Here is a 14,692-nt window from a genome sequence, read left to right as displayed (position 1 = left end):
GACAAAAAATTCTCATTGCAGTGAGTAGAAACATCTATTTTTGCTGCACAATGTACGTGTGTGCTCGTCACAGCACAAGGGCATAAACTTGAACTTTTTTGCTGAGAGATTCACTTTTATCGGTTCACAGTCGATGTTTGATGTTGGCTCATGACTGTGTTCATTTGAAATATTTAGCCTCTTGCAAGATGCATTTTTATCTTTTATATGTTAACTAAAGTTAATACTGAATCATTCAAGTCGTGGCTTTCTTGAATGACCTTCTGAAGAGTCTAGAGTATAATAGTGTTAAACCAGCACCATAACTTTATTACCATTTTGATTGTTTCATGCTACAGTTGTATATAATATGCAGTGCTCTTAATTCTTTTTCCTTTGGATTTATGTAATATAATGCTATGTAGCATTCCACACAAAATTATAGTTCACAGTTTCTGAGAGATCTGTGATTCCATTCATGTAAAGATAATTTGGGACATGAATGCATTTCATATCTTTTTAGTATGGATTTGTTTTTCATGAATTCATTCAGTTATGAAGTTACAACAAGAATTCAAATGCTTACAACTCCTGCAATTCAAATGTAAGAAGAAAACTTCACAAAAACTGACACAAGAAAAAATTTTGATACTGAATTATAAATAAATTATTTAAAGAACAAAGAATTATTCAAATACTGTACAATCAGATATTTGAGAAAAGGAAGATAAGAAACAGAAAGTTAGATTATAGTTATTTATGGCTTACCACATCACCCTGCTGAGCATCATAGAAGCGCTCCAGTAACTGAATACAAGTACTTTTCCCACAGCCACTACTACCAACCAATGCAACAGTTTGTCCAGGCTCAATTTCAAGATTCAATCCTCTTAAAATTTTTACTCTGGGTCTACTTGGATAGTTAAAGCGCACATTTTTGAAACGTATATATCCTTTTACATCATCCTATTAGATGAAAATAAATAAAAGAACAAATTTCACTTCTAATTATTTAATTTATTATTAATTTAAATAAATTAAGTTATAAATATTTAATTTCTTATTAATTGAAATTTATTTAAATAAATGGACATAAAATGTGAGAAGCATTCTCTCTATCTACATATATACACAGCAGCATGCATACATGTATATTTAAAATAAACAATTTAAAATAAACAATAAAAATATCAAATACAATAATACGTGTAGATACAAATGAAATGGTATACTTAAGTAATCACATCTCAAATGCTAATACAGTGCTACTGTAAAGTTTCCAAACTCTCACTGCAAATATTATTTGCTGGGCACTTATGTACTTTCCTTACAGCCACTTTAAACAGACAAATATTGTACCCAAACAATGTAATTTGCATTAATAATGGATATCTATGATATCACAATATATTTATATTTTTACCCGGTTTTGTATAACCCTGATTAATTCTTGATAGGCCAGTTTAATTTTTGTAAAAAAGTATATATGTTAACTGCTAAAATGTAATTAAATGCTTCTGCTATGCTATAATTAAAGTTTGGAGCTTATTTTTTATGGAATGAATTCAGTGAAGTGTTTTTAAAGTTATGAGATTCTAGCATACAAACAAAATGCAAGTTAACGGATATGATATGGAATTTTAATTGAAAATGCATAAACACTGGTTGCACCAGATAATAAAGGCAATCCCAACAAAGAGAAATCCGTTCCTTTAAACTTACACCAGAATGACTACTGGGAGTTTGACTGGATTTCAACCACTCATGGTCAGCTGGAAAGCATGTAACTGGCATTTGCTGTTAACACTGGAAAACATTTATGAATATTGCTTTTTCAGCTATATGTTTGATTGGATGAGCTTTGGTTAAATGCTCATACACCTAACAAGGCAGAATGACAAAGTGAGCAGGAGATGAGCAGAAAAGACAGTGCATCATGAGTCTTAAGCAAGAACAGACATTTTCTTTGTTGGAAGCTGAAAGGTCTGTCAAACAGTACTATAAGCAGAGACATACAATATCCTAATCAGCACTTTGGGGGGGGAGGGCCTGAGTAGTGAGAAAAATATACTGCCTGATGGATTCATAAACTGCAGTACATACAGGTCATTTTCAGTACTTTTGTAAATAGCTATTTGTTTCACTTTCATGCAAACTTAATAATCCTATGGATAATGCTATATATTTAAAATAAAATAAATGACAAGAAAGTAAACTATATACTTTGTAATGAAAACAAATATTGTTTCACAAAGTCCCAACATGTGTAGAACAATAAATAACCTATTTGTTATTTTTCTGCCTCTTAAATGCATGGGAAATAATGTATTGCATTCAACATCTGGTTTTAGTTTGCGAAAACATCAAAATCCACTCCCTCTGAAAATATCAAATGTAAAGTAGACATGTCATTCTCCGTAACTAACTTAAATTGCCATATAATGATAAGACAAACAATAAATTCGATCCACATGCAGATATATCAGAACTGAAAGAACTATATTGATCGACTGCTTGAAAACTGGAATCACTTGTCAAATTGAATTGATAAATTTTCTCAGAAAAGTATTAAAGTAGAACGGATCATTTACCATATTGTATCCAATGTGTATACAATAAGATATGCTTTAAAAAAAAGAAAAAAAAAAAAAATAAATAAATAAATTATTCTGAAATTTTTTATCACTCTATTTACACTACACTTGCAAACATTTAGCATTTTAAAAAATGATATAGAAAGGTAACATTTTAATAAATAAAATGACAGAACTATCATATGTAGAGTAGCTTATGAAGTTCAATTGCAGGTTACTTTCAAACTTTTGGAATGACGATAGGAAATGGCATTTCTAATTAAATACAGCTATTACCACAATAAAGACTCAATTTATGAAACTGCTCTTGGAAAACTTCATTTAAAAGTGTGATGCTTTCAAACAATTTAATGAATTATAACTTTCACATAACAACTCTTCCATATTCACCACTCCATTTTGACATGTACTAAAATATAAAAAAACACAACCTATAAAAAATGCTTAGAGAGCAAAGAATGTAGACACCTGATGCTTAAGATAGGTTTGCATTATCATTATTATAAAAAGTCTGTTAACTTTACTATGCACACATATTTTTATTATTTGCTATAATCAAAAATGTAATTTATAAATCTAAATGATATTTTTACAGCATTATAAATTTATTTAGGTCACACTTAGGAAACAAAGCAATTTTTAACTCCATCCAAATATATAAATTAATCATTACAGAGAAAATATTTATAAATGGTTGTATAATTCACTTCAATGGCTAATTACTTCTTTGATGAATTAAAAAAAATAAATAAATAAACGAATATAAACAAAATAAAAAATTAATAAATAAATAAAAAGCAGGATGGAAAAAACCATAAACTGTGCTTACCAAAACCCGACCAGCGGTAGAAAATATGTCAATGCTTGGCTTTATATCTAAAAGTTTGAATATACGCACAGCAGCAACTTTTGCTTTTTGATAATCAGGTGCAAAGGCTACTGCTTGACCAACCATAGCCGTACCCAAAATAACCGCTTCAATAACCCTATGTGTAAATTCACTGTATAAGTACTCTTACCAAGCAGTGCAAGAATACAAATATGTTTTTTCATAAAAACAACACATTACGGTTATAATTTTTTGTGTCAAATTGACTTAAAATATCCAAAGTTTAAATTAAAAACTACAATAAATATTTTCATAAAATTTGCATCTTAAGAACATTTAACAATTACTAATTTTTGAAAATAAAAAAAATCAATACATTTTATTATCATATTTAACTTAATAAGAACACCAATAGCAATAACAATAAGGAAATAACAAAATTAATGCAACATAGCAAATGAGAAGGCTGTCATTTATTACACTTCTATAAAATATTAAAAATGCAAAAAATTCTAAGAGTTAGGAAAGATGAATGAAAAAAAATTATTCTTCTTCAATTCCAACATTTGTCAGAAATATCAGATTAAACTTTATGATGTTTTCCTCTTATTTTTATACATCCTTTGTGGTTAGTTACAGAAAATTATACACAGTTTATTGATCAATATGTTGATTATATTCCTTCAGACAAAAGTAAACCTCCTTACCGCATGTATACGTAATTTGATTGATATGGTAGTGACTATAGTGAGTAAATTTATGATGTTCTTTGGAAATTTTATTCAAAATTTATTTTTATATGCTTCATATGAGAGGGAAAAATAACTGCTTGCAAACATAGATGCTTTCAAGAAGGCATGTTATGAACAAGGAATGTTTTCAAAAAATAATTTGTATATGACTGCAATATTATTTATGTATTTCATTGAAAATTCTCAGTTAAGTTTGATAGAAGAAAGAAGTTAAGAATGGCAATAACAGACATATTAAAAAGCAATTTTTTCATGTCTTGAAATTTATTCTCAAAGTCTTTTCATAAAATAATAATCTACACCACTATTTTTCGCTGCTATCAATGCTTGAAACATATAATAGTTCTTTCACCCTAAGAAAGGCATGCTTATTTCATTTACTATAAAGCAGGTATTACTACAGTTAATTTGTATAGTTTGTCTCCATTTTTATAAATCTTTTCACTTGAGAACTGAGAAGAAAAAAATATATAGTATGTACCATTGCAAAGGCTTACATGATGAACATAGTATATTTAAAAGATTATAATCTTACACTATAAGGCTAACTATCTGATATTTAGCTAACCAGCAAATTCAAGTAACCAGAATAATTTCAAATTTTAGAAACTTTTTAATGAAAAATTAAGCAAATAAGAGATTTGTAGCTCTGTCATAAAGAAATAGGACTCTGACTTGAATCAAACAAAAACTATCACCAAACAGTGCAGTTTAGTGCCAATAATGGATAAGTGTGATGTCACAACCCAGTTGCAAGATCCTCACCTTGACTTTATAACTCCCAATAAGGCAGTTTAATTTTGAAAAAAATTGATAAAAGTTAATGACTATTTATTTGTTTTTCAGTCTATTATTATCTTATTATTCATAATCTTTCAATCTACTATTTCTGTACTACTAACCTGTTCAATCATACTAGAAAAAAAAAATGATTAAAATTTGGGACTTTCCTTCAATGGAACAGCATACAGCAGAGTATTTTTTGAATTATGGGATCATGAAAAATGCAGCTTATATGAAAATGGATAAACACTGGCTATTCAATATGAAAAATTATGACAAATGGTTTAAGTTTTTCATATGTTGTGTCCATAACTTGTATACGTTGATTATCTAACTAAATAATGAACAATTTGGTCCTTCAAACTACAGCCACAATGACTGGTGCAAGTTTGGGATCTCTGCCAATTTTTATTTTCCTAATCGTGAATCGAGAATTTCCTAATCGTGATGTTTTACTTCGGCATTTGTGTCTAGAATAGCTTTTTGCTTTCGAAATCTCATATAATTTACATGTAGGCATTTGATATTCAAATTGATAACACATAAAATAATTCTTTTTATAATTTTATACTGGAAATTTTTCTTCCATTCGTTTGGCTTTTCATTCCAATTGCTTTTTTACCATGAACTGCTTATTTTATAAGCTTAATTACCCAGAATTTGGCATTTATCGAACCTTCCAGACAGTTGAGCTTTGACTGTATTAATATTATTGTATTTTGAAAGAAGTGAGTTAAGGTTATTAATTTTAATAATATTCTTTTTAGTTATACAAAGCATTTGCTTTTGTGTATATATTTTACTCTATTACCATAAATCACAAGTTTATAAATCATATGTCAAAGGAGTAGAGGGGGAATACTCAAGGAGAAACAAACAAATAAATATGGCATTAACTACCTGAGTGGCAAGGCCGGTTTTATCTGATTAGGAAATTTTTTTGCCCCTTAGTACATATTAGCTTATGATTTAAAATATTTTGCTTTCTTTAATGATATAAATATCCTTTCAATGAACAAAGAGTAAAATAAGTAATTTTACAAATTGAGCTAATAAATGCTTATTAAATACAGGTCTTCATGGAACAGATCCAAAAGGCCTTGCCACTCAGAGAGTTAATAAATAAAGTGGTCATATTCACTCAAAAATCCTCCAGCCAGCTGTCATTTTTAAAATCAATACTTCCTGAACTACTTTCACTTATTTTACAATTATATGATATAAAATGCTTCAACAGGTTCTGGTTACTATATGCAACCCATGAGTTTATCACTCCTGCTTTGAAATTTCATTTTAGCAGAGCAGATGAATCTTTCAGTTGCTCAGCAATCTGTAAATCTACAAAATTTTTCTCTTCTTCTAACCAACAACTCATAAAATATTTTTCAAAGTTGAACCAGAGAATTAATTAATCAGCCTGTTAACCTTCGACAGTAAAATAATGGTGCAAAAAATCAAACCGCGAGCTGAATGCACAATCTGAAAACAGCTGATGGACCAGAATTTTCTTTCTTCTTATTTTCTTTTTGTGCTACATAATACTATTACGGTAAGCATTTATACAACAGCTTAATTTTCTTGAAAATAACCTACATATAAGCTTCTGTTTCAGTTTCCTTTTGTGCCAAATTAGGAAACAGGTGTTAGATATCTTTATATTCACTTAATTCAAAATCTTTATTTATTCACTTGTAATTGCAAATTCATCAACATTAGGGCATACCTTCGAAAGTTTTTAAAATTTTGTAAATAAGCATGATGATTGATTGATGTCTGATCTCTTTAAAATCTAAGTACCGTAATTTTGCGCGTATAGTGCGCGGACTATCTGTGTTTAAAATGCGAATTTTTGAAGCTGCGGACTATCCACCAGTGCGGATAATACGCTGATTGTTCACAGTTAAAATCATTGAAATTTAAAAAACACGCTGTCATGAACTGCGGATGATCAAATATAAAAAAAGCACAAGATTCCAAGAAAACATTCGTATGTATCGTATCAATAGTAAACCATAGAGCATAGTGCAGAACGAATGAGTAGTAGCAAGTAGAGCTCCTAAAATCCAGGCTGGCGCATCAAGTGATACCGGGATATGAGCACTCACTTAGCGCAACCAGAGTCTTGTATCCCAGTATCCTTCGCACTGCTTTAGCGCAACTGCTGGGAGGGGGAAAAGTAGTTGATGCGTCAGCTCGGTTTTTAGGAGCCTTAGTGGCAAGTACCTGGAGTACGAAAAAAAGCGTGATTTGTTTACTTATAGCGTGGTTTGGCAACACCGAATGAGTGGGGTCGAAGGTCACATTTCATTACCACTTATCATAAGGATAGCACGTTGCACAGTATTTTGTTTTCGTATTTTGTCTTTCATCTTCGATAACGTTGATGAAACATCCCCGGAGTTTTACTGCTGAGTTTAAACTCAAGGTAGTTGTGAAAGCTGAAAAAGATGGAAATAGAGAAGCAGGCTGTTATTTTGAAGTGGTTGAGAAAGTGGTGAGAAATTGGCACAAACAAAAGGATGTGTTAAAAAGCATGGGAAGAAAGCAATCCAATCGGCACGGAAAAGTAAAATGGGCTTTAGAGGAAAATTTCTCGACCAAAGAAATGCCGGACGCTCCATTTCAACAGTTAAAATCTGTCTCCGAGCGAATTCCATGGCAGAAGAGATGCAGATAACGGATTTCAAGGGAGGAATAAATTGGGTTTACCACTTCATGCATTATAAAAACTTGAGAGTTCGCAGCAGAACGACAATGTATCAGGCTGTTCCGGACGACGTAGATGGAAAAAAAGCTTCTTTCCTTCAGTGAAAAAGGGAAGTTATTGCATAAGGAAAGTATTCCTCAAAAAATATTATAAATATGGACGAAGTTCCATTAACATTTGATTGCCCACCGAATCGCACCGTCGATACTTGTGGAGTGAAAACAATATCAATAACAACAACTGGTCAAGAAAAGACCCAATTCACAGTGATGCTCGCCTGCTGTGCTGACGGCACAAGTTGAAGCCGCTCTTAATCTTTAAGAGAAAAACAATTCCCAAGGAAAATTTTCCTCGAAGTGTCATAATACGGTGCAATGAAAAGGGTTGGTGCAACAAGGACATTATGCTCGATTGGTTTCAAGAAGTTTGGAAGAAGAGAGAAGGTGCCTTTTTCAATTCCAAAGGAGTACTAATTATGGATTCCATGAGGGCACACATAAAAGACAGTGTAAAGGTGGAAGCTAAAAAAAAAAAAAAAAAAAAAAAAAAAAATCGGTGCTGAACTTGGCGTTATTTTAGGAGGTTTAACAAAAATCCTGCAACCACTGGATATTAGCGTGAACAAAAGTTTCAAGTCCCACGTACGTGCTTGCTGGGAGATCTAGATGTCGAAAGGTTTACATACTTTCACAAAAGGAGGAAATATGAGACGCGCTTCATACACTGAAGTTACCGAATGGGTCGATAAATCCTGGAAAAGTGTTAAAGTGTCAACCATCCTATTGGAATTTATAAAAGCCAAGATTGTTAGTGGAAACGAGGAAATCACTGACAGTGAAGATAGTGATGCTGAAAATGAGCTTTCGGACACTCTTCCCAAAAATATATTAGAACTGTTTAATTCTGATACTGATGAATCAAACTTTGAAGGTTTTCGTGAATGTAGTAGAATGTGTGATTAATTAATATATGATTAATTAGTAAGCACTGTTTTTTATTTGTATTTAGTGTTTTATTTCTGAAGGTATATTAGTAAGTAAGTACTTTTTTTCTATTTATACTTAGTTCTAAAATACATTAATGTTGCCGTATTAAAAAAACGTAATTTTGGAAGTATAGACCGCGGACTATCTGACGATTTTTGAAATTTTTTTTATATAAAATCGTGTTTGCGGACTATACATGCGAAATTACAGTAATTTTATCTCTCTTTGATGCTATTTTACAGTTAAGAAAACTCAGTGATAGTATTTTTATTTAGATGAAGCTTTGATTTATGAATTGGATGCTGAGGCAAAAGATACATCAAGCCATGATGCATTGTCAGTTTTAAAAGAGAAAAATCTTCCTTAACAATTTAAAGTTATCATGAATTCTTTCCCCCTACTCATATCTTGTTCATCAAGTAATTGGAAAAGGCCCTTTAAATACACATTTTCATGACAGATCCAAAAACCAGGCCGCTCAGAGGGTTAAAGATACTGCAAGCATCAAAGATCAACATACATTATGTAACTTTGCAGGAGTAATTTCGAAGGTTAAGTAGAACCTCCAAAACTTGTCCTGCATATTTACACAACTTAGAATGAGCTTTTTTGTTACAGTATCTAACAAAATGCACATAAATCTTAACTTTAATTTCAATTTTTGGGAAACATTTATCAACTATCAGTAATAATATAAATAATATAAAATAAACAAAGACCAGTAAATAAAAATAAATTTACAAACATCAAAGCACATATCACATTCTTATATTTACATGCAAGAAATCAATATATATTTTATGTTTCAATAAACAGTTTAAACTGGATAAACTAATGGGGAAAAAAACATACTTAAAGAGATCTGGATAAGATAGTTCTCCCTCTGCAACTAGAACACTTCCATAATACATTGAACAAGCATAAGCAAAGGATGGTATACTTTGAGCAAATCCAAATGTTACACCTCTGATTTGAGAATTTTTCCTAGATTTTCTGAAAAATTTTATACAATGTTTCTATACAAAAATATATTATACCTGAATCTAAAATGCAGTCACACAATTTCAGAATTATTATGCTAAATTATTTACCATATATTAAATACTGAATTACACTAGCAGATAATTAATGAAAAACATGCTAAACTGCCAGTCTAAACACATTACGCATTATGCAATGTTACAAAATAATGCATAAATCTGAAATAAATAAAATTAAACTTACTTGTGTGGCCCAAATAGTGCATTCCTAAACTGAATATAAAATGCCTCTTCCTTATGCAGTGAGGCAACTGTCCTTATGCTGTCAATAGCCTCAATAGCTACCTGAAATTAAAGTGGGATGTTACTGCAGGTAAACTAAATGTTAATGCACAGTTTTTACCTCTGATTATATAAAATCCCAAACTAAATATTTATCTTTTAAACCTTTTTAGACATTATTATAACAAACATGTTTCATGAAAGAAAAACAAAATAAGCAAACCTGAAATCTACCAACAACAAATTTAAGGAAATTTTAAACAATAAAATTTAGGACATAACATTTCTAATTTATTTAAATAATAAGTAAATTTATCACAAGACAAACAAATACTAGAAGTTCTGTAATCTAATGCACTCTTATATAAACATCATTAAAAATGGTGTACATCTTATTATCAATGGTGTCTTAGAATTAGATTTTTTCCCAAGTAACTTACATTTACAAACTATTAATTCAAATGGATATGGTATTTATTAAAATCAATTATTGAAAAATATTTGCTAAATATAGTTGAGCTTTTTAATTATTTGCATTTTACTTGCCTAGTGTCAAAATGTTTCATTCTGTAGGTGATACTGAAATGAATGGGTGTGCAATGGAATTGAAAAAAATACAGCATATATCCACAAAAACTTTTTTTCAAAGTGTAACTAACAGAATCTCTAACAAGCTGCTGAAGAACTGATTGTGCTTTGCTTTATCCAATTGTTTTAGCAGTGTGTTTCTCATTGATTATGTCTTAAACTGTTATTAATTTATCTACTTTTACTTCTGTTAAACACACATATTTTGTAAGGAAGTTATGTCATGAAAAGTGCTTCAAAATATTCACAAAATCTGTTTATTTTAGAAAACAATTTAAAGCAAAATGATATACAATGTATTTGCTTCAAGATAGCGATTTAAAAAAAAAACTTATTTTATTTTTATTTATCCGTTTATTTAAATTCTCTCCTAATACACAATAATTAAACATATCTGGGACTCTTTTTACTTTAAATGTTTATTTTTTAGGTAAGTAAAATTAAACTTATTCAAAATATTCACAAAATCTGTTTATTTTAAAGCAAAATGATATACAATGTATTTGCTTCAAGATAGCGATTTAAAAAAAAAAACTTATTTTATTTTTATTTATCCGTTTATTTAAATTCTCTCCTAATACACAATAATTAAACATATCTGGGACTCTTTTTACTTTAAACGTTTATTTTTTAGGTAAGTAAAATTAAACTTATTCTCAATTTAGTCAAATATTTGAAATTTCTTTGATTTAATATTAAAACATAAAATTCTGTTATTCTGTTATATGAAATTTCTTTGATTTAATATTAAAAGATAAAATTCTGTTATTCTGTTATATGAAATTTCTTTGATTTAATATTAAAAGATAAAATTTCTGTATGAAACGTGTTCTGAGAAAGTTTCTGTACGAACTGATTTTCATTTAAACATTAAAAACATATTTTGTAATTTATTAGTAAAAATTAATAAAATTATTATTTCTACATATAAATTAAATTTTTATTAGATTTTTTAAAATTTACTTCAGAATTAAAAGAAAATTTTTTAAATAATTAAATCTTCGTTCAGAAAAGATTATGGTAATATATGCTTAAAAATTCTTTTTTGTCTATTAAATGCGCATACGAAATCAAAATTCATTAACTTAATAGTGCTGATTTCATTAACAATGTTTTGACCCTACTAAGGCTTGGCAGTAATCACAATAACCATTCAAAATTTTTAAGAATTTAAAAATATCCCTAACCTGATAATGTCAAATACATTCATCAATAAAGGTATATTAACACAGTCTCCTTATTACAGCAAAAATAAAGTGTATTTTACAATAAAAAAAAATTATACCTTTGAAGCTTGCTCAGTGCCAGACTTTTCACTTAACATGTGGCCACTGATAACACGGCTTTCAAAATAAGTTGCCAATAAAACCAATGGAACAAAACATAAGACAACAATTCCTATTTTATAGTTGAACCAAAGACCAATAACAATAGCTGCAATAAGGGTTGATAGAGCTTGAAGAGCAGTTGATATACGAGATCCAGTGGCCTAAGGAAGAAAAAATATCTATATGATATCTGAGTAACATACATTACAAGTTATCATAATCTAAAATTTACATATCATAGGCATCTAACAACTAAAATTTACATATCATAATTAATTTTATTTTCTTGACTGATATTGACAGGAATAGTAAATTATAATTGTTGCTGAGAAAAATGCATTTTAAAAGGTAATTTGCTTATAAAATTAAAGATCAATAAAAGCAATCAACCTTTTAAATCATTTATAATGAAAGCAGAGCATTATATATAAACACTAATTTAATTTATACAGCTTTTCAGCTGTTGAAATGAAAGATCATTACAAATAAAATTTCCAGAAATGCATATTCCATGATTAAAAATTTTACACACATCAATCAGAAAATGCTTGAACAAAAAAACTTCATTTAATGCAATGAAAGATCATGATCATTAAAAACTGCAAGTTCACTTCCTGTTTCTGATATTAATTAAAATGAAAAAAAAGTACTTTAGTATTCTCACCCCTTGAACACTTGAAGCATCAGACGTTAAACGAGTGCACAGTGATCCCACTCCATTTTTTGGATCATCAAACCAGGATATATCCTAAGAAAATATTTTGCAAAAGAAACAATCATGCACTGGAAATAATTTGCATTATATCACTATATTTTAATTCTGAATTATATAAGCATGTTCTCGAGATTAAATATTAAAGAGTATGTAGTATATTGCCTCATGATTAAAAAGTATATAAACATTTCATTTACGCAGCTCTTAAAAGAATTTCTTTAGAAGAAACTAAAATATTTTTTACCTAAATATTTATTACCAAATTTTTCAGTTACTTTTTATCCAAATAAATGGAAGTGGTGATGCATTTGAACAATGTGAAATATTTTATACTTAAAAATTTTATTAAATTATTCATTACCTGTAAAGGTAAAATTATAACATCATTTAAAGATATGTTCATCAATTACATGTATTTTGAAGAAATTTTATGTCATGTTTATTTTTGTAATAAAATTTCCGCATAAATATTAGAAAAAAGAATTTTAATATATGGAAGGTTATGTTATTTTGATTGCCTTTCTTTTTTTAAATTTACGAATTTATTATCATTTATTTTCCTCTTTAAAACAATTCAAAATTTAAAAAAAAAAGGCGCTTTAACAATTTTGACCAAAAATAAGAAAAATTACTTCAATAATTAAAAAATATTTATCTTATTTATCATTATTTTAATGCATTCACACATGTTTATTTTAAGAGGTACTTAATATTCTCTGGAAACTAAACTTTTATAATACAAATTACACACAAAAAAAATTTTAAATATCAATGATTTCAGTCTTTTCTTAATACTAATTTTAATCCATAGAATACTAATCTTAATCAAGAGAATTTGATAAATAAGTTCATGTTATGTTATTCAATATCCATCTAAAAGAGTCCATGATTACACTTGGTTATTTGGGTAGAAAATTTACACAAAAGAGTTATCTCTAAAAAGTTATTGAAAAGTTAATATTACACCAAAGCAAATTAACAGAAGAAAATATACTTAAATAAATACCATAAAAATAAATTATTTTTCTAATATAAATATTTTACTCTATTTTATACTACTTGTACTGCATTTTAAAAATAAATAGTTTTACTAATTTAAATTGCATTTATTTTTTTAAATAGTAGCTGAATTTCATTTATGTTTATGGAAAATATGGCAAGCTATCAGTTCCTAGTATCAAAAACATATTGAGGAAACTAGGACATGTACACTGTGTCATCTGAACAGAATAAACATTATCTAACCATTTTTGTCTTTTTAGCAGTGCTTCATTGACACTCAATGGCCTTCCATTTTCTTCAACATTTATCCTATGTAATTTGTTGCTGACTATGTTCTTTAAAATGCTGCTAAAGTGAGGCACTTCACTGTAATTGAATATGCTTATGCTGTAGCTTGCTACTAATTTAACAGGATAACATTCTTATCCAAAACTTTTCACTTTACATTATTGTGTTACATATTCACAGATCAAAAGAACTAGGATCATTGTTTCTTCTTTCCTTTAAAGACATTTCTTTCATAGTCAGCTTTTGATGTTTCTTCTGAAGTTATTACAATTCTTTCTTGTTGAAATTATTTTTATGGTCATTAAAAAAACTCCTTTATATCTTTAATGTAAACTTCCAAGTCTGCAGTTTTGTCTAAAGACACTATCATAGATAAGGGGGAAAAATCCTAAATGGCAAAGCTCTTAAAGTCTTAGCCTGCAATTTTGCAATAATTTGCTCTAAGCTGAAGTTCATCCTATAAACCATTTGCTGTCAGGCTTTGTTAATGAGAACTAAGCAAAAATATTAAATATTAAATAGATATTTTCAGAAGTCCCTGAGTGTTAATGTTATGCCTTAGGTTACTACATCGAAACACATTAAATTCCCCCCCCCCCAGATTTGAGTGATTTTAACTCAAGACAGCATTTGTCACCTAAGATCTTTTCCATTTAGATAAGTTGTTTGTGAACTGAAATGTTTATGATGACAGGCACTCATAATACAAGGTTCCAGTGAAATAACATTTTTTACTTTTGCAATCTTGGCATTTATTGTTGCACATGATCATGGAAGGGGGAATTCTGACCTTCCTTAAAGATTATATGTGATTATGACAGTTAATTTTATTGTGGGGAAGGAAGTAAAATTCATGGAACAATCCTAAGAAAAATAGTG

At 29.0% G+C, this 14,692-nt stretch overlaps 1 protein-coding gene across 5 annotated transcripts in view; it reads right to left on the bottom strand.

The window, feature by feature from the left end:
* The window catches only part of LOC118199399 (ATP-dependent translocase ABCB1-like), a 196,362-nt gene that overhangs the window by 9,969 nt on the left and 171,701 nt on the right, over positions 1 to 14,692 (bottom strand). For all 5 annotated transcript variants that reach the window (XM_035371252.2, XM_035371253.2, XM_035371256.2 and 2 more), the window contains 6 exons: positions 12,473 to 12,556; positions 11,766 to 11,969; positions 9,855 to 9,955; positions 9,483 to 9,623; positions 3,403 to 3,559; positions 748 to 945 (listed from right to left, as the gene is read on the bottom strand). In XM_035371252.2, the coding sequence (XP_035227143.1) occupies positions 748 to 945; positions 3,403 to 3,559; positions 9,483 to 9,623; positions 9,855 to 9,955; positions 11,766 to 11,969; positions 12,473 to 12,556 (885 nt within the window). The remainder of the gene's footprint in view (positions 1 to 747; positions 946 to 3,402; positions 3,560 to 9,482; positions 9,624 to 9,854; positions 9,956 to 11,765; positions 11,970 to 12,472; positions 12,557 to 14,692) is intronic.

The sequence above is a fragment of the Stegodyphus dumicola genome, chromosome 5, assembly GCF_044657685.1.
Source record: "Stegodyphus dumicola isolate Sdum_Otavi_A_Nest chromosome 5, ASM4465768v1".
NCBI classification, from domain to species: Eukaryota; Metazoa; Arthropoda; class Arachnida; order Araneae; family Eresidae; genus Stegodyphus; species Stegodyphus dumicola.
The sequence above is the reverse complement of the archived record's forward strand: the minus strand, read 5'-3'. Positions and strand labels throughout refer to the sequence as shown.